This window comes from Megascapheus bottae, chromosome 12, assembly GCF_031878675.1.
Source record: "Megascapheus bottae isolate mThoBot1 chromosome 12, mThoBot2.hap1, whole genome shotgun sequence".
Classification (NCBI taxonomy): domain Eukaryota; kingdom Metazoa; phylum Chordata; class Mammalia; order Rodentia; family Geomyidae; genus Megascapheus; species Megascapheus bottae.
The window spans coordinates 33,213,976-33,235,725 of NC_143520.1; the positions used below are offsets into that span (position 1 = coordinate 33,213,976).

Consider the following 21,750-nt stretch of genomic DNA (forward strand, 5'->3'; position numbering starts at 1 on the left):
TTCCAGTAGCAGCATTTCTTTGAAAGTATGAGTGCTCCCAAGACAGAGCAAATTTATAACATAGCAATTTGAAGGCTTCTGAAAAGAAAAAGAGAGAGGGAGGGAGGGAGAGAGAGAGAGAGAAAGGGGGGGAAAGAGAGAGAAAACCTTTTGTTTTTTCTCTCAAACACTTCTGCTTCCTGTTAAATTACTTTCTAACCATGATGATCATGTCTAATGGAAAAAGCCCACTATCTTTCCAGTCTCCATAATAATCCATTGGAACCTTTCAGTTATGCCATTTACCTCATTGAAAATATCTTACTGAATGGTCCTTGTGGTATTTGAATTCAACTTGTTTACTTCAGACTATTAGAGCCTTAAAGCAAGATAGGATAGTTTTCTATATTACTAATGCAACTGATATCTCTTATCTATCTATCTATCTATCTATCTATCTATCTATCTATCTATCTCCTTTATTTCTTTCCCACAGGTAAATTTCTTCCTACTTTAATATTGTAACTTACTGCATCAATCACTAGTAAACTTGGATTTCCAGTGAAAATAAAGATGATTAATGAAACAATGTAGTTTTCTATGGCATTTTCAAAATAGCAACATGCCCTGAGGCATTCAATAGTATAATGATATTTGATAACTAATAGAGCTTATATATCAGCACATAACTGAGTACGTGAAGTATGTAGAATAGGTTCCTAATCTTATAACGTGACACTTAGTAAAGGAAAATGGAGTTGAGTCTACTAGTGTGGTAGTTAATTGAATTTGCTGAAATAAAATGCAAGTCTATATTAGGCAACAGAAGCACATAGAGCTTCATGAATTAATGTTATGATGATACATTGGGTTCTGTACGACACATTTATGACTTTAACTCTGGAGCATCAGGCTGATAATTTTTTTTTGTCAGTTCTATTTTGGAAATAAACTTTTAAGTATGGCAGCTATGGAAGGTGTCGAAGGCATTCCAGTGCTATTTGTGGCCTGGAATCAACCAGATGTGTTTAGGCTTGGCACTGGTTTCAAGTTCCAAACACTGGTTAGAAACTGCCTGGAATGCCAAAGGAAATACAGCATTCTTTAGCATGAAGAGTATTTTAACACTCAACAAGTGGCTGACATCTCATGGAAAACTCTAGAAGGAAAACACTATTTGGAAGTAGTTCAGCTTCCATGACATGCATCTGTCTAGTTTGTGTTTTCAGGTGGTTTCCTTCTGAATTTTTTTATTCTTAGAATCCTTTGACTGATAACTGATTCTTATCTTCTTTCCTCTATTTCTGCTCCTAACCTAACCTGGCAGTTTACTCCTGTTGAAACCCAAAGCCCACTTTCAAAGCAACTGACACAGAGGATGTCATGTCAATGCCAGCGATGATGCCATCTCTATCACTTTTATGCAAGCATTTGCTTTAAAAATATAAGGAAAATTATCTGATGACAATATGCACTAGATCACTAAAAATGTCCGTTTCCAAAGCCTGTAATGAGACAGTTAGCAATCCAAGGTTTCCATTCCGAGCCTTCCTCCAGCCGCTAAATTCTTCTAGTTTCTTAACAGCATTGCATCAGCAAGCATTAGAAAGCCAAATTATGAGATGAAAGTGCATCTTCCTACCTCTCCTTGGATTAGACTCGGGGTGTGCGGATCTTTCAGACATAAGCAGACACACTTATGCCTGAGTCTGGACACAGTGACAGAATGCTTGGCAAGAGACTTCATGCAAAGACACTAATCACCCTGTCATCTTGTTCTTTCTCCCAGGAAAAAGACCACACCAGTGTCAGATTTGTAAGAAAGCGTTTAAACACAAGCACCACCTTATCGAGCATTCGAGGCTTCACTCGGGTGAGAAGCCCTATCAGTGTGATAAATGTGGCAAGCGCTTCTCACACTCGGGCTCCTACTCGCAGCACATGAATCACAGGTATTCCTACTGCAAACGGGAGGCGGAGGAGCGGGAAGCCGCGGAGCGCGAGGCGCGCGAGAAAGGGCACTTGGAACCCACCGAGCTGCTGATGAACCGGGCTTACTTGCAGAGCATTACCCCTCAGGGTTACTCTGACTCGGAGGAGAGGGAGAGCATGCCGAGGGATGGCGAGAGCGAGAAGGAGCACGAGAAGGAAGGCGAAGATGGCTATGGGAAGCTGGGGAGACAGGATGGCGACGAGGAGTTTGAGGAGGAAGAGGAAGAAAGTGAAAATAAAAGCATGGATACGGATCCCGAGACGATACGAGATGAAGAGGAGACTGGAGACCACTCCATGGACGATAGCTCAGAGGATGGGAAAATGGAAACCAAATCAGACCACGAGGAAGACAATATGGAAGACGGCATGTAATCAACTACTGCATTTTACGCTTCCTGTTTATTTTTATTTTTATTTTTCTTTCCTCCAGTAGTATTGTTACCTGCTTGAAAACACTGCTGTGTTAAGCTGTTATGCACGTGCCTGATGCTTCCAGGAAGCCGTAGAGGGGGAAGGAAAGGGGGCAGTTCAGCCAAGACAGAAGTAGACAGAGTTGGAGCTGGGTGTTGTTAAAAACTGCATTATGCAAAAATTTTGTACAGTGTTAAGGCCTAAAAACTGTGTGGTTCAGAGACGAATCCCTGTGTTTAATAGCATTTATACTTTAAGCACAACTAGAAAATTGTAAGAATTGCACTCTACTTATGTATCACTACAAACTTAAAAAAAAAAAACTATGTCTAATTTATATTAATACATTTTTAAAAGGTGCCCGCACTACCAGACATCAGTATTTTTTATTATTATTGTTGTTGTTATTCCTTTTTAATTTAATGTGCCCGCACTACAGTGCATCAGTATCACAATTCCTCTATCTTTTCCTTTCTCTATTCATTAAAAAAAAAAAAAAAAAATCCCGTTGTTTTCCCAGCGTAAGTAACCACACAATTTTAGGCCTCGATTCTTTTTTTTTTTTTTTTTTTAATTTTCTGTGAAGGAACTTGAAGTGATGCATGTGTGAATTTAAGATACCGAAGTCTTAAAGTGACCTGGACATGAAGGAAAAAAGTAAGATGAGAAATAAAGAAAGCCTTTGTAAGGTGGTTTTTAAAAGCCTTATATGCAAACCTTTTAATCTGTGTTTCTGCAAGTGCCATCCTTGTACAGCGTTAAGAGGGTAAGCCCTAGGTTGTAACCCCTAGGTTACCTTTGCACCAGCTTCAGTGTTAAGCTCTCCCTGCTCTTAGGAGCACCCATGTCAGTATTAGAAGAATAGGCAGCAGTTCCTTAGTTTACATATGTTTGTGCAATTATTTTCTGTACTTTTTTGTTCATTAATTTTGTCAGTATTACACCAAACTTTTTTTTTTTGCAACAAAAAAAAAAAAACCTTTTTTGCATTTCATTTAATTTTAGGTCAAATAACATTTTATTTATGTGGCTCATTTTATATTTCCTAATTTTATTTATTTCATACTGTAGTGTACAGTATTATAGTTCTTCAATATATAGATATATTTTAGTAAAAAAGGAACATGACGTTGATCATTTGGGCAAATTTTACGTAAAGAGAAGAGCATTTATTATGTTTTGGAACATTAATTGTGAGATGGGATTTTTCAATTTTATTATTTTATTTTTGGTTTTTATTTTTTGGTTTTGGGGGGTTTTTTTGGGTTTTGTTTTTTCCAATTACTGGAAATTCCAAATTTGGGAATTTTTGATACGATCTTGTGAAAACACTGTATTTTCAGCTGAAAATTCCACTTTCTTCATCTTGTTTTTTAGCTAAAAAGAGGGACTGTTAAATACAATGTATGATACCATAACAAAAATCTTTCCTGAATTGTCTTTGTAAAAGTATTATTGAATTTTCAATTTGTAATTTCTTTTGAAAATGACCATGCTCGAATAAAAATGTAGCCAAACTAAGAATGTAGTTAATGAGTTCTGTACTTTAGAGAAGTTTCCTTCAATGACCATTAACATGTAACATGCTTTATGCTTATAACTAATTATGTTTTTCCATATAATTTTAGTTTAGCAATAATTTTGACTGGTACCAATAACTGTTTTTTAAAATTCCATACCTATGTACAGCAATTTTACAGCTTTTCTCAACTGATCCTGATTCCAGATTGTGTATTTTTATGTGAGGTTATATTATTCAAATTTAGTCTATTTACTTTACAAACATTTCTACTTTTGCATTATGAGTATTTAGAGATTATGTGTTAAAAAACTCATTTCTCTGTCCATGAGGTCTTTTGTGGTTTATTCAAAAAAAAGTCTAAATTCAAAGAGACAGCTATTCTTCAATGTTATTTATAATATGTAACCTTTTTTAAATAATTGGGATAGTTTATCTCACTTTTTGAAATGCAGACTGTAGTTTATCATTTATCTGGGACTGCAACGTGGGGGGAGGGTGGCAAAGGAAAGGCTAAAAACAACTGCTGACAAAAATAACAATTTTCCAGGACAGTTTTTCAATTTTTACAAGATGACCCTAATACTGAGAATATGAATGTATTCATAGGTTTTACATAATGACTTTTATCAAAAGATATTGTAGTTCCTAAATCTAATTGCCAAGAATGAAATAACAAAAAAAAAGCAGATTACCTTATCAAATTTATAGCTCTTGAATACATAGAACTATATAGTACCTGTCTACATATTTTTTCTATGTTGGAATCAAAAAAGAAAAAGCATCATTTTTCTATTGAATTTACTAAAACTTTAAGTATGATATTTCAAGTTGGCCAGATAAAAAAAAGTTTATATGTATTCTTTAGCCATAGTAACATTTTTTCTAAATTTCACAAACATCATCTTTGCAACTTGACACTCCACTTAAAATGTATGTCTGTATGTGTATCTATACACATATATATATATACATACACCATAAAATATAACAAAGATACAGTTGTATTTAAGCAAATCCATCTAGAAAAATAAAAATGTTTTCATCTCTATCTTCAAGTGTTCTGGGACAAAGGTGGGGTGAGGAGAAATGACATTATCACTGGCATGCCTCCTGTTACTAACAACCTAAAGTTTTTCATATTTAGAAAGTATAGAAAATTCTATCCTCACTTCTCCTACTATGAATGGCACAAATAAATACACTACATTGGTTTTTCTGGTTTTAAAGGCTCTAGGCAATAACTTTATTAATTCAGCCTGAAAATATCAAGCCATTAAATTTTGTCTGGGTAAACTAAATCCCTGTGGCCTTGTTGAAAGCAATGTAGGTCTCTGCTGCCCATTGGGCATATCTATGTCTCAATCCACTAGAGACAGAACCAACAAAAAATGAACATATGTACCACTGCTTGGAAAGGAGAAAGCAAGTACAAGAAACAAGGAGGTAGGCAGACTCACTTCTATGTCACTTTTTTTCTAATTCCATTTCATAAGCAGACTCAGAATACCTGAGTTTTAAAATAACATGATAACACTTGTGAATTTATGACAATCACTACAATATCCCATATCCGGGTTTTTTTTTAAAGAATGCAATTTATCTACTAACACTATTGCCCATTAGAGCAACTCTAGGGAAGAATTAAATTTTGGGCTTATCCTAAGATTTCCTTCCAAGGTCATAAGAAATCCACCTCCATAATCTAAAACAAGCATTGTAGTAACATCTGACTAATGTATTCTCTTTTCCATAACAAGGTTAGCTTTCCCACACTCAGTTCTCCTCCCCCCTCTCTTTCTTATTTTCTCTCCCCCTCTCTCTCTTGTCTGTCTCTCTCTCTCTCTCTTACTCTCTCTCTGTCTCTCTGTTTCAGAATATATGGTAGAGGAAGGTAATGAAATGTCCTTGCTTATTTTCTCAAGGGCCTTTTGTATTCTATCAAATCTGTATTGCCTTTCCTTTTTTGACACTTGACAATGTAGTTTTAGGCCTGAAAGAACTGGGAAAAGATGATTATCAAAATTTTTCAGCAAGAATATATAAGAATTATATACCTTATTGAGCATAAATTGGAAATGTGAGTAGGAGAGGACTTGAAGGATGGAGGAAAGAAGGAACTGTATTTGAGTAAATAAGAAAAATTTTATGATACTTTTCACAATCATATAACTAAATGGTTATTTTTACTCTTTCTAAGGACACGAGCCTTAATAATATCAAATCTTAGTCATAAATTTGCAGAGATTTCCCAATAATAAGCTTATGTGTATTCTGAACTGAAAAATTGTTAACCGTGCTGTTGCTCCAAGATGTGTGAGGCCATTCAGGGTCTGTGGGTTCCAGATATGCACACAACCAAGTGTGTGTGTATCTAAAGCCCCACACATTGTAATAAACACAGCTGCATTTATTTGAATATGTGCTCTCATGTACACATAAAAACATTCAAACAAACACACTCAGCAGATTTATTTGATTGTGCAATGGGGCAATTATTCAAATAAACATGCTCAAGGCAATTATTTGAATCTCGCATTGCACGTACATCAATCATAGTACTAAAAGAGAGAGACAGAGACAGAGAGAGAGAGAGACAGAGAGAGAGAGAGACAGAGAGAGAGAGACAGAGAGAGGAAAACACCAAAGAATTTACATGGGGAAAATATATGTGAAAACAACCTTATTATAGATTTTATAGGGTAGCTAAAGTTATGGCTCCCTTAACTGTAACTCAACTATTCTGTATTCAATGACATTTGTTTATAATGATTAATTAGTTCACTTGATAACTATGTCAGAATGACTAGGACATTCAAATTAATGAAATAGCTACTTTTACAAATCTGAAGTGGGTAGGGATACGAAACCTTTATATTTCAAAAACAGAATAGTTCTTTCCAGACACCTTATATCAAAAGGAGTACTGGTCAAATTACGTATAAATTTTTAAATTTTTATACATGCAGTAAAACATTCCTACATTTAAAGATATTACAAAAATCACAGGTGACTAATCTGATCATTTTATATATTAATAAATATTACAATATATATATGAAAACATCGCAGATCATATTGGTGAACCAAGAGGCAATTTATGCCTCTCTTAAGTATGTACTGACATAACCTAATATACTAAAATGGGAAGGGGCTTTTAGTCACTGAAATAATGCATCGTGTAACAAACATGAAGAATATACATGGCTTGTGCCCATCATAAAAAAGATTCAAACTGAAAGCTCAGCTTTGGTTTTTATTCAAGAAAATTGTTAAACTGTGCACAGTGATTTTTTTTTTTTAGAACTTGAGACATTTGTGATGTTGGCTGTTTAAATCTTTGTTACCTTCGCTGTGAATTGAAATTGTACATATTTAGTAAATCATGCAGACAAAACAAAACTTTTTAGACAATATTTTTATTGGAGAGTTTTCTTTTCCTGTATCCATGTTACAAAAAAAAAAGACCTCCTTTCCCAAAATAAAAATGTCAATACTAAATTTAAAGGAGTATAAAGGAATGATTGCTTCCTTTAGAGCAAAATATTTAAATAAAAATGGAGATAATTGGCACCATATTCTTTTGGGGGTAGTAGGCCGTGTCCAATTTTTTTGGGTCTGATGATTCATAGGGCCTCCATTTCAAGGTTAAAGATGATATAAAATCTCAGAATTAAACAAGTACCATTAAGCAACAGAAATAAATACCTCGGTCTTCATTTGAATATGAGATATGGAATTAGTCAGAGAAACAACATTGAAATAATGTGATATTGAATATACCACACATTAAAACTTTTCTATTTAAATAGTTATCTGCCACATATAATCTAGTATGACATGTTAAAATGCTCCAAAATATTGAAAATGAGCACCATCATTCCCATTTGGCCTTGAGTAGAATATGATAAAGATTCTAATAATTTTAGTCAAGGAAGATGATGAGTAAAAAATACATGAAGATTAAAGTGGTGACAAATGATCTTTTGAGTATTCTAATTGGTCTTTCTCATTCATAGCTTTGATTCTACACAAATTGCAAATTCTGATGATTCTGATTTTTAAGTGCACCCAGTCAGCTTTCTCTCTTTCCACTCCACAGAATATGCCTAATACATTTAGAGTGAAGGATAAGCCCCCAAAATGTTAAAAATAGACTACTGCCCTGGCAAGAAAATTTAACATTGGCAAGTACAGAACTTAGAGGGAATTGATCTAACATAAGGAAGCATTCAGAGAAAGATTTGTACCTTATGATACCATTCTGACCATTTCCACAGCAAAGAGAAAATGTTTATGTATGTGTGTACATAGGTTCACTAAATTTATATGTGTACACTTGAATAGTTAGCCTTTAAAATTAATCCTGAAAAGATGGAAAGAGACATTGTCTATGTCCTTATATAAATCAAAAGCATTTAAATTGTTGGCATAGAGAAAATAAATAGTTCTGAAAGCTGTTTTCAAAAATTATATGATTTATAAGGCATGCCAACAATAAAATAATTTACTAATATTAATAGGAATCTTAGATTTTAGTTTATGGCCTTCCTCAAATGAGACCTCTATCCCTTCCTAAAACAGCCTTATTATTTAAAAGTGCAAAGGATTACAATTGTACTGCATTCCATTTTTTGTTCTGAAAAAGAGAAATACAGCCTGAAATGACTTGAAAAATATGGATAAATATATAAAGTTAGAAAGGAAGCTAAAGAAAACTGTGCTCACAGAAAACATTCTAGTATATTTAGTGACCACAGCAACCTATATCTTGGTTTTTTACATCTCTGAACAACACCACTTCCAACACAAACATTTCCCAACCCTGCAGTGCAGCCCAAGACTGGTGGAGGCATAAAGGGAGAACCAACTATTGAATAACACTCAACCACTTCCTGCAGTCCTGAAACATTCTGTGGAGATCTACCACTTCATTATTGAACATGCTTAGAAAATGTGAGCTCATAGATTTCCATTAAAGGTACATCTAAGCAAGTGAGGGTGGGGAGGGTAGTAAAACAAACCACCTCATCCAACTTCTTTTTTAACCCTGAAAACACCACTTCTGGAGTGAGACAGCTTAAGAATAAGCATCCTACTAGGCAGACACATTCTCTCCTCACCCCACCCCCAAATATGAAGTGCTGAAGACAGTTTCATGTAAAGGAAAGTTTTATTCACTTTAACAAAACTGTATAAAAAGGAGAGTTCTAAGCACAAGCACTGCTTAATATATCTTACTTGATTTCTTTTAAATGAGAACTAGGATAATGATTTGCACAAATACTTTTCCATAGAGTTTCCTGACTCTTTGAATCAAATGCCTTTATCTACAAGTCAGCAGACTATGTTATACATTCCTTTATGGATTGACCAAATTATAACACACTTTGTGTCTACTTTAAAATGATCAGACGTCTTATTTTCATTCTGCAGTAAGACTGCAATGTGTTTAGTAGGAAAAACAATTTTATGTTTGCCACACTTGGGAAAGTAAAAGCAGTCTACTATCATCATATTATAGATGAAGAAATGGAGGCACAGTTATTAGATTGTTTCAATTCCACAAGGATGTACAAAAGAATTAAGCATAGTGTCAAAGTCCCAGTCTTCTCAAACATGTTCAGTACTCTCTCCAATAGAACATAGTAAAACAATCTTTCAAATGGCTGTGGAAACATCAGAAGGAATAAGTTAGTTTCTCTACTTTCTCCAAGAAGTTTGTTCTGGTCTATAAGAACTCTTCCATGCAAGAGTGGAATGAAAATAATCTACTCTGGAAACCTGTGTTACTCTAACATGCCACATCATCTAAGAGCCTTCGTAACTACTTAAGAACTGATGTCTTTTGACTGAGAGTTAGAGGCAATCTCAATTTTGAAAATGGTCTTTAAAGCTTAATTACTGCTGGTAATACATTTTATCCACTAGGTTTCACTCCCCATTCCAAGGATCTTGACAGTGCTTTTGTCCAGTGAGGAGCTGTTTCCATCCAGCTCCTCCACCCACAGTTTTCAGCCTGTGCCCAATTTCCAAGATCTCAGCATCATTCTTTCCCCACTCCTAATTTTCTGACCCAGATATGATCAGAGAAAGAAACAGGGAAGCAGGTGAACACAGGGCAACAGGAGTGCTAATAGATTCATAAATCTATCACAGGAATATTAAAATAGATGGAAAAAGACCATAAAAGTTTAGAAGAGAAGACATCTTTAGATACCCTTTTATCCAAAGCCTTAGATCTCCAAATGTTAGGGCTTAGAGAAAATAAAATATTCAATCATTCCATAGTTACAGGTAGAACTGAAGCTAAAAGTCAGCTCTCCAGTTATGGTATAGATACTATTCTTGCTCTTAATTATGGTTAAAGCAATGGATATTAACGCTTACCTTCTGTCCACGATACTTATATCTGAATCTCCTAGAAAATAGTGCTAATAGGTAATATTGATGGCAACGTTCATAGTGGTTCAATTTATTGAGTGCTTACTGCATCTAAGACACAGTGCAAGCTACTATGAGATGGCAAAATGAATCACATAGGACTACTGACCTCAGATTTCTTGCAGTCCTGCAGACACATAAACAAGTAAGAATAGTAATGAGTTCCAGATGCCTTACGTTGTACACCTATATAAAATCTCAAGCAGATTTCATTATACCACGGTAGTTTCTTTTGTTTTGTTTTTGTTTTTGTTTTTTACCTAAGCACTAACAACATCATTCCACTAAAAACTCTCTTGTTGATCCTTAGGACACCCAATACAAACATTGCCCCATGTTGACAACATCTCTGCTTTTGGGGATGTGCATTCTAGTGAGGAAGACAGAAAATGAAACCATCAATGGCTTCTGTGAGATGATGGTATTAGAGGTAAGCCTGAAGGATGAAAAGTTGTCCAAGAAGTGAGAGCAGATGCAAGTAACTGAGGCAGAAATGTACTTAGCTTTGTTGGAAGAACACTGTAGAAGTTAAGAAAGCAGAGTAGAGGAGAAGGATGGTAGAGAAATGGAAAGAGTAAGACATGGTGAGTATTTTGGTCTAATGTTAGGCTTTTGTGAATGTTATGTGAAAAAATGAACTTACTAATATCAAAGGATATCTAAGGATTCATAAGTTAGTGGTCCTAGTGAACAGAGAAGAAATGAGCTTAGTGACCTGATCATGTCCTGTTCATAATTTCCCCTCTATGTGGACAGTCACATGACATTATATGCCCCTCCAATTTTTAGAATGAGAGAAATCTTGTTTTCAGGCTTTGGAAAGACCACCTGTCTGGAGTCTGGTCACAAACAGATCTGTTAGACTGGAAACAGAAATTATTTGGCCCAAAGAAAGTTTGTATTTTGAAAACTCAGTATGCAGTAGATACAGCAAACAGGATGCCACTTTGCTACGTTACCGTGGAAGCACTTTCCCAATCGACATGTCCCAGCACAATTCCAGAGGCTGCCAGTTTACTCAAAACAGCTGTGCTAGAGTCAGGCATGAGCAAGGGCCTTAGCTATTTTCCCTCCCTCTGAACTTCTAAAAAATACAAAAAACTCGCAGAGCTGAGAGAGAAGCCAATAAGAAGTAAGGAACATGCAGCAGGTGGTACCATCTGTGCCCGGCTAATTCCAGCCAAAACAATCTGCTCCCTAGAGTTCCCAGTTGTGGAGAAGGGAAGGGAATCTGACAGTGGCGGAGCCCAGGGAGGGGGGGTGTAGGAGGGCAAGTGCTGAGGCTATTATTCCTACATTCTGCCTGTTGAAAGAAGTAGATTATTAATGCCAGTGAACTATTATCTCTCTCCTTCTCCCCCTTATAACCACTGTGGGAGATTCCTCCAAAATCTCTATAAGCTGGCAAGTGGATTCCACACCTGTGAGACAGATATTCAGGCATCACAGTGATTTGTCACCATTGAAATGGGAGGGACAAGACTGGCAAGCACAGCCTACCCAAAAGTGGGCGGGGGGAGCACAAGAAAGGAGAGAGATTATGTTTATTTTATTCTATTTTCTTAGCAACCAATTTCCCTCCCTTTCACATGTTCATTCTTTGAAAATTATCCACGGCTTAAAATGGGCTTATATGCTACATGCTTTATCCCCAGGTTGGCATTTTCTGAAACAAAATTCTTTCACTTGATGGACTTCCTTGTGAGGAGCAAATCTCTCTTGGCACATTTACAATCATAGGATGAATAAAGGCACCCCATTCAAAGATAGATCAGATTGTTAGCCATGATAACTTTCCCTTAAGAGACTAACAGAGACAGGACCCATCCTCTGAACAGATGGGGAAGACAGCTATGATTCAAGTGTCCCAGAAAACTTTTGTGAACTAAAAAAGAAAAACCTTACCCATTGCAAAATTTCCATCATCACCTTTGTGTTAGCATTTTCTTTCCACATAGTGCGCTGAATCCAGGAGGGGTGATTTTGTCTATAATCAGCCATTACCATCTTGCCTTGAACTAATTTATCATTATTTCAGCTGAGAATTAAGCACTCCAGGTAGCAGGCAAGGGTGGGGAAGATGAGGACAAGTTTGCTTTTATTCTAAAAGGTATAGGTAAGAGCTGAGTTTCAGATGTTACCTCTAGAATATAGAGTGCTCTCTAGGGTCCAAAGCATAAAAAAAGATGGGAACTCACAACAGGATGACAGACAGAAGTAGAGGAAGAAATGGGAAAGAAGGAGAGATGGTGCCTATCCTAACCCTCAGTGATAAATTTTGTCTTCTACCAAAGATATTTTGTAATCATGTTTTACTCCTGATATCTCAAATAAGATCTTATTTGGAAGAAGGTCTTTACAAACATATATTATGATGAAGTCACTGAAGTAGGCTAACCTAGAATGGTGACCCCAACACAAATGCACCCATGGAAAAGGCCAGGAAGAAAGAGGCAAACTGGAGAGATGTGCCTACAATCCTAAGAGCATGAGGAATTGTGCCAGGAAGAGAAAGAAACAGAACACATTCTCTTTTCCATATCTCAGAGGGAACCACCACTGCCACTTGATTTTGACTCCTCACCTCCAGAATTGAGAGAGAGGAAAAAAATCTGGATTGTTTTGAGCTGCCCAGTCTGTTCATGGTAATGCTCTGGTACAACTGACTGTGTACACCTCCAAAGCAAACCGTGGCAAAGCCTTGAGTATTCATTCTCTGAACTGGATTTTTTAAAAAAAAGATCAATTTCTGATCTAAGCATTCTCTTGGTGCCTGGACTTAAACAGATAAAACAAATACCAGCAGGAATATTCCTTTAGGTTTTGAAATGCATGTCATCAGGAAAAAGACAAACTGCCTACTCTTTTTCCCAAATGTCTTCTATAAGGTAATCTTTTTAATTAGGATAATTAAATTCTTGTTGCAGAGGGCACTAAAGTGCAAGCATTATCGTCTGATTTCCTGTAAAGAGTATTTTTCCTGCCTCCTGTTCCACATGGTGTCCATTAACAGGAGGAATACCGAGTGAGTCAGACATTATGGTTACAGGTTTGTGGCTCATGTCAGCACTAAGAAGAGGGAAATGAGAGAGGAAAACATAAATTGGGAAACAGTGTCAGAGGGCAGACCAAGATAATGGAAGTACCAGAAAGCAGAGGAAAAGGGTGTTATATGGGAACTGAAATCTTGCTTCAGGTAGGAAATGTCAAGAAAAAAGAGTAACATTTTAAAAGTAAGGAGCAAAGGCGTAGCCAAATTTTTGTTGGCTTTTTCTTTTTTACAAACTTGAGAGTAGTCATAGAAATGAATGAGACATGTTGACATCCCAGATTCATTACTTTGGTATGGTCTTAACCTTTTCCAGCTCCTAATCTCCTGTGAAATTGGCTAATAATTCCTGCAATATACTTAGATCCCTGAGAATTGGGAACAATTCTGGGAGTTTTGCGGGTGAAGCAAGGCTGGGGTGAGTCAAGTAGAGTGTTTTGATATACTACTTAAGTATCCAGTGATCTGAAGCTGGTAACCAGTGAGATCAAGTATGGGGGCAAGTTCCAGACATGCCCATGAGCTCTGTTCAGCACCATTACTCCAGGCCTCCTGCTGCTTACCCACATATGAGCAAGACACAAAAAGTGCAGGTAAGACAGTGAGGGAGGGAACAGTTCACTGAACACCTCATCTCTCTCATTTCTTCATAGAAAAACAAACTCAATCCTATGTTGCTTCAGAGAAAGCCAATATGTCATCCTTTATATTTTATTTCTAGAAGATGGTATATCATCTTGAAAGCCTGGTTTAATGTGCTTTGTGGTATTTTTTTAATATGCCATTAGTCTGTTATTGCCTGTTCCTACCAATAATAGTCCTACCTAAGGTATTTAATTTGTTTTGAAAATCATAGCACATCTTCACGCAGAGAAGAGACAGCTTTTAATCCCATTGATGACTTCCTCCTTAAAAGTGCTCTTTTAAATCTCTAACCACATTCTTCTTGGTTTTCCTCCTACCCACTGACCAAGATTTGTTTTTTCATTCAACTCTTAAATGGTAGCATTTCCAAGGCTCCTCTGGGACTCTCTGTTCTCCTCATTCTCATCACTACTTCAATGAATGTTTCAACACCCACAGCTCCAATTCTTGCTTATATACCAAAAAGGCAAAACTTGAGTTAGACTTCTTTGACACCAGGTTTACTAATCCAAATAAATATTGGACAATTGGGCATCACCACCTGACGACCTCAAGGTCATCCTAAATTTGATATGTCCCAAATGAACATAACCATAGCTCTACTCTTCCTTCCCTACATAACCCTAGTGAATATAACCTGGTCACTTGGAAGTTGTCCTGATATATCTAAATGGGTCACAAGGTCTTATAAGTCATGTACCCTATTCATCCCTTCTTTCTGTCCTTCATTTTCTGTGCCATCGTCTGTCTCATATGTCAGGTAGGTATCAAATTACAACGGTTGCCAAATAGTGTCTTGGCTAATCACACTGGCTCCAGTTTCATGGGTGGTCCTAGTTCAGGGGAATGGGTAATCACTGACAATTGATGGAGGGCTGTCGGACCATTGGATGTTACCCTTATTTTCTTTAGAGATATTTCTTAATATGCTTCATATATTAACATCATTTCATCACAATATTAACTCTTGTAGATCTATCTCCTTTTCTAAAGCCTAAAAAGAAACCAGGCACTGGTGGCTCATGCCTATAATCTTTGCTATTCAACAGATTGTGATCTGATCATCTAAGTTCCAAGTCAGCTTTGGCAGAAAAGTCAGTGAAACTATCTCCACATAGCCCCAAACAGCCAGAAGTTCAGCTTTGACTCAGTGGTAAGGTACTAACATTGAGTAAAAGAGCTAAAGGACAGGGGCTGGGAGTTTGGCCTAGTGGTAGAGTGCTTGCCTAGCATGCACGAAGACCCAGGTTCGATTCCTCGGTACCACATACATAGAAAAAATGCCAGAAGTGGTGCTGAAGCTCAAGTGGTAGAGCTCTATCCTTGAGAAAGTCCAAGAACAGTGCTCAGGCCCTGAGCTCAAGCCCAGGACTGGCAAAAAAAAAAAAAAAAAAAAAAAAAAAAAAGAGCTAAAGGACAGCACCAAGGCCCTGAGTTCAAGCCTAGTACTAGCAAGAAGGAAAAGAATAAAGGAATGAAGGTCAGAGAGAAAACAGATAAAGAGATAAAGGAGATAAAGAGACAAAAAAGAGGAAGAAAGAAAGAAACAAAGAAAGAGAAAAGACACAGAAAGACAAAGAAAGAAAGAAAGAAAGAAAGAAAGAAAGAAAGAAAGAAAGAAAGAAAGAGAGATAGAGAGAGAAAAATGGAATAAACTGAAAAAGAAAAAAAATACAGAAGGTGAGAAAGAGAAAAGAGAAAGAACCAGAAAGACAGAACAGAAAGAGAGAAAGCAAGAGAGAAAGAGAAAGGGAGAAAAGCAAAGAGAAAAAGAGGAGAAATAGAAAGGAGAAAGAAAATCAAAGAGATAGAAACAGGAAAGAAATAAAAGCAGAAAGAGAAAGAAAAGAGGGAAAAGATATAAAGGAAAGAAAAGAAGAGAGACGTAAAAGAAAGAAATGATAGTGCATACCTGTAATCACACTTACTCTGGAGAGGTACATAGGGTTTCTCTCTGAAGTCAGCTGGGGGAAAAGGTACAGAGATTTTATCAAAAATAAATAAATAAATAGGGGCCAGGACTTAAGCCTAGTAGTAAAGTGCTTGCCTAGCATGCATGAAGACCCAGGTTCGATTCCTCGGTAACACCTACATAAGGGGGAAAAAAGCCAGAAATGGTGTTGTGGTTCAAGTGGTAGAGCTCTAGCCTTGAGAAAGCCCAAGAACAGTGCTTGGCCCTGAGTTAAAGGCCCAGGACTGGCAAAAAATAGATAGGTAGATAGATAGGTAGATAGATAGATAGATAGATAGATAGATAGATAGATAGATAGATAGAGAAACAAACTGGAAACCGATCAAGTGGTAGTATGCATGCCTAGTAAGCAGAGTCCCTAAGGCAAAACCCCAATACTGCCAAAAAAGAGACAAGGTTAATGAGCTCAAGAGAAACAACTAATTTCCTTTCATTCCTACCATGCTCTTAAATACTCATGTGGCTTATCACTTTCTAATGCACCCAACATTTCTATATCAACCAAAAAAAATGTTCTTTTGGTTCTTTTTGTTTGTGTTTCTATCTTTCCCTACCTAAACCTCCTAAGCCTATAAGCTCTTTAAGGAAAGGAATAATGTTATCCTGTAGACTCGCTTCGGTGAGTTATTGCCCCCAAGGAACTAGTCAATAAATGTTCACTGAATTAATTACTACAAATTGGATCGTGCCAAAGCCCTATGTATATTGTTGCATGGTTTTTCCAAAGAACCCCAAACCAGATTATGTTCCTTAGCATAGCCCACAAAGCTTTCCTATGCTGAGGATTCCTTACCCTCCTTTCCATAATTTCACCACTGAATCTGCTAGACATATTTACTTCCAGAACATAGCTCAAGGGTCACCTTCTTAAAACCATATTTCCCAAATCCCTAATCCTAGAAATGTCTGTCATCTGAGTGTCAGTAAATATCCAGTTATCCAGTGTATGCTGTATTAGTTCACTTACCCAAGGGTTGGTTGCCCAAGACAGTGTGTTCCTGGAAGAGAGAAACTGGAACGCTGATTTCAGAGCCTGGCACAACACCTAAACCCAGTAAATACCACAAAAATATCAGTCTAAGCTCCCACCGAAGCCTGTCATTATCCCCATAGGAAGACAAGACAGAAAGTAGCACAGGGAGAGAGTGATATAAAAATAAGAGTCTCTAGAAGATCCCCTATACACATGAGAATTGTAAAATTTAATATACCTGAAGATATTTCAAAATTATTTGCCAAGTTTTTATTAGAGCACAAATTTTACCAACATGGACAAACAGCTCAAATAACCACCAACTATACAAAAAGAGCGTTGACGCGCACTACTGACATCCAGATATTGATTAAATTGTAAAGTTAGTAAGGCAAAGGTCACTACAGCCCAAGTGAGGTAAGTTAAAAGGAAACATGAATAAATAAGCCCTGTCTGAATACTGAACTCAAGCATTGCCTTTAAACTACTTCAGCAATGACTCACATGAGGAACATGAACCATATGAAAGAGGAAGAAACCTGAAATAATCCGGGATACAGTTTCTTCACTTCTCTGGAGTTTTTGATTACCTCAGTTTCCTGACCAAGCTCTGCTGGTGTCAGTAATTTACGGTAACCATCAGCAAGATAAAAGATGGTAAAAGAAGACAGAGGTAAATTTGAGTCTGACATGACTAATATATCTTGCAGTGAAGGACAGTGAGAGGGCTGACAAAATGCACCATTTCTATTAGTGATTTTTTTTACATTAATTTGTTTATTTGAAATAGGGATAGGAATGGAAAAACAAGATGAATGGGAGGGGAGAGGATAGGGGAATATTAGTGATTTTTTTTAATAAAGTGAAAATCATATGAGTTTTACACAAAATTAGTGAGTTATGCTGGTCTTCTCTTTCTCATTCTGTGTAACTTGTTTATAAAGAGCCTATATAAGTTTTCCCAAGGAGGTAGACTAAAATGATGCATTGCTGGTACCTGAAATTTTGGTTGTTTGTATTTTGTTTTAGCTTTTGGTGCTAGTGATTACCCCATGGTTTTCTACCCTTGAATTTTACCACAGAGCTATTCCCACAGACCTTTATCTCAAGTATTTACAACATGATAGAGTAGCTCTTAGGTTTTCCAAAACAGGTAGCATACCTTACCTTTGCTTTAGTGTTAAATTATTTAAATGAAGTTCAGATAACCACTGAGAGGTGATGGATAGGGTTTGGTGGCTCTTTTATCAACAGGTAGTCTCCATAAACTAAGATTTGTAAACAATCAGAACTTCTTAACTCACAGACACAATCACAAGTCTTTTCTCCCAGTCTCTGTGCCTGGTAAATTTTAAGTCTGTTTTCCCCTAACAGCTTTCTGAAGCTGCATGATCAGAAGGGTGGAGTTGGTGGAAAACTTTGCCATTCCTCAAAGTCAGCATCACAGGCCTTTCATCATTTCCTATAGTACAGGTCTCTGTGTGCACCACCTGCAGGCTTTCCTGAAAGTCACTTCTCTCATTTCTTCATATGAAACTGCTCTTTTAGACTGCTTACTTACCTCAGGATTTTGTTTTTTTCTTCTAAAACTAAGTAGAACAAAACCATGACATTTAAACTGAGGGTTGATGTGTAGTTTTCACATCAGTAAAATGAAAGGTTGTAAAAAAAAAATTCTCAGACTCCTCCCTACAGATTGTACTATATGAAGTAAGTAATGGTTTAGGGAACGAACTCTGCTTAACAAGAGCTTTCTAGTGAGCAGATCTGAAATTAAGTCTCAGCTCCATCCTCCATTAGCTATGTGACCTTGGTCAAGTTATATTGCCAAACCTCAGTTAGTTTGCTTACCTTTAAAGTAGAAGCACTATTGAAAACAAGTCCACAGAATAATTGTAAAAAAGGACACAACCTATGCCAATCGTTTTAATGGTCAACATCACGGGCACTATACCAATGAAGCAAAATTACCCTGAGTTGTGTATTGTTAGTTTCCTTTTCATTTCCTGACAGTTGTCCTTTCTTTCTTTGTCCTTGGGCTTAAAGGGAAGCTTTGATTTGATAACCTATTCTTATAGTTGAGTCCAGAGAGTTCTCTAAAAGAACACAATCATTTTGGTACTTAGACTCTTTTTCTAGCATGTAATTTTAGGGGGTCCAGAAGAGTCTTAAGATTCATCCTCAAAGAAAGCCTTTGTTTCCCAGTGGGTGTTAACCTTGGATTGCTCCAAGAGAAAGGAATGCTTGAAAATTATCAGTCCAAGTACGAGAAATGAGGTTGTTCTCTGTTGACTCCAGATATGCAAGGCCTCTGCTGCTCTAAATAGATAATCCTGAGAGATAATGAAATAGTCCCAAGGTGAACTTTTGTAAGGAGGCCACCAAGACATTGCTCACAAAGAACCTTCCACTACTTTTTATGCATACTTTAAAGAGAGACACTCTTAAATCAAGGGAAAACCTTGCCTGTCCTATGCATTAGACCATATGGAGAATATCTTGCAAAACCTGAGAAAAACTCAGAAAGAGAAAATACTAGAAATCAAAGCTAAGGGTCCCAATATCAGGAAAAGTTTCTATTTTATTATTATTTCTCAGCTAATTTCATTCTAATGAACATTAGGTTTTCTTTGTTTCTTTTTGTTCAAGTTTTTTAACCCCTTTTCAGTTACATGGTTTCCCCCTTTTCATTTTGTGCTGGTTTAGAGATTTTTGCTTGTTTGTTTGTTTGAGACTGATTCTCCTCATGTAGATCAAGTGAGCCCCAGGTCTGACTTCTAAATGCTGGGATTACAGACATATGCCATCACAAATGGCTAGGAAATTTTTCTTAAATGAAACTAACACTAGATTGTCAATGTAAATGAACATTGTTTCCTGAAAACTGGCTTGAAAAGTATATGTAGAGAGCAACCTATAAGACCATTCCTACTGTAAAAATGAAAAAAAAAGATTGATAGGTTAATAGACAGCAGTTAGACAGAGGTATACTAAAATATAATACTAATTAAAATAGATTTTGACTATTTCAATTTTTACTGTCCCTCTAGTTTTTTCCATTACTTTTAAAATCTAAATATTATGTGGTGACACATTATGACTTGAGTATGACAGTTATATCTCCAGTCAAATTGTTTTCAAAAGCTTATTTATAATCAAATATCAATTGCTAGTAAATGCAAATTTCAGTTCTATATAATAGGAATTGGCGTTAAATTTTATGTAGAAGTTCAGATACAAATTATTACATGGGTAGAAGGGAGGGAGGAATTTTGTGTTGCTCTATGAGATCTCAGTCTAAGAGACCCAGGAAATCCTTTAAAGAAAAAGGACTATTTGAGTTTCGTACAGAAGAATCAATAGCAGGTTTTTTTTAAATCAGTTTGAAAAGAAAAAGCAGTGCTCAAAGACTTGAACATATGTGCAGAATGACATACTAAAACAAGAATTGGCTCATGATTTTACCTGAGCTTTAAGTCATAAACTCCATTAAATTGGGCCAAAATTTGTGCTCGATATTTAAAGCAAACAGATAAAATTTTATATTATATCCACTCTCCTTGGTATTAATAGCTTCTAATTTGCTAATTAAAAAAAAAAAAAGAAATCAAGTAGCTACACGTGGGAATGAATGGCATATGTTGTCATTGAGCAATTTATTTGCATTTTGGGAAAAAGGGAAAAGAAAACTACTTAAAATTGTTCCTCCAGCCCCCTCCCCTCCCCCCTGCTCTGTCCAGTATAGGTAAATGTGGAAGGAATGTAGCCATTGTAGTGAAATTTGAAATCTGCCTGATTGATAGGTTATCTCCACTTACACTTTGACCTTTAACCTAAAACTACACCTCCTAGTGACTTCCAGATGTGAGCGCTTGGTCATTAGTAAGCATTCAAGACTAGAACCATTTTTTCTACAAGGTATGAATGACTTAGTAGGACATTATCTCATAGTTGCAAGCAACATGAGGCATTTGAGAAAATAATTTAAGCATTTTAATGAAGTTCTTGTTCTAGCTCTTTTCCATGAAAAGAAAATGGTATTTCAAAGTTAGTCCTTGTGACAGAAAATAGAATAGCTTGACAAAAGGAACCGCAACTCTATATCTAAACTGGCAGCATATTTGTGTGGTATGGAATGATACAAATGTTCACTGCTCTTCACTGATTAAACTGTACTTCATTATCATCCCCCAATTTCCACTTCTAATTCTGGCAGAACTAGGTCCTATAAAGAGGTTAACTCTCTAGGTTTTTTTTTTTTTTTTTTTTTTGCCAGTCATGGGCTTGAGCTCAGGGCCTGAGCACTGTCCTTGGACTTTCTCAAGGCTGGAGCTCTACCACTTGAGCCCCAGCACCATTTCCAGCTTTTTTCTATGTATGTGGTACCGAGGAATCGAACCCTGGTCTTCATGCATGCTAGGCAACCGCTCTACCACTAGGCCAAACTCCCAGCCCCTCTCTAGGAGTTTTAAGCATAAAAATTTTTAAATGTCTTATCACAACCTTATTAAACAGTGTTTTCCCTCATTCTTAATTGTAACCCTTTGGGCACATACTTAACTTGCCTACTATATTAAATGGGAAGAAAAATAAATTTACTACCTATTCCAACTGCATTGTGCATATGTGCCCTTTGTGGTTAAAAAAAAATAGTAACTGGTTGTATTATACCTGTCTATTTTGCATTACTAAAGGGTAATGAATTTACAGTTAATCATTATAATACTATATGAGACTAGAGAACAAAATAAATTGTCCTATAT

The 21,750-nt window shown here is 36.4% G+C and overlaps 1 protein-coding gene across 1 annotated transcript in view; it reads left to right on the forward strand.

Moving 5' to 3' along the window:
• Window positions 1-5,745, forward strand: part of Zeb2 (zinc finger E-box binding homeobox 2) — a 44,146-nt gene extending 38,401 nt beyond the window's left edge. The window contains exon 8 of the mRNA XM_090342865.1: window positions 1,769-5,745. Within this exon, the coding sequence (XP_090198991.1) occupies window positions 1,769-2,346 (578 nt within the window). The 3' untranslated portion in view covers window positions 2,347-5,745. The remainder of the gene's footprint in view (window positions 1-1,768) is intronic.
• The last annotated feature ends 16,005 nt before the right edge of the window (window positions 5,746-21,750 follow it).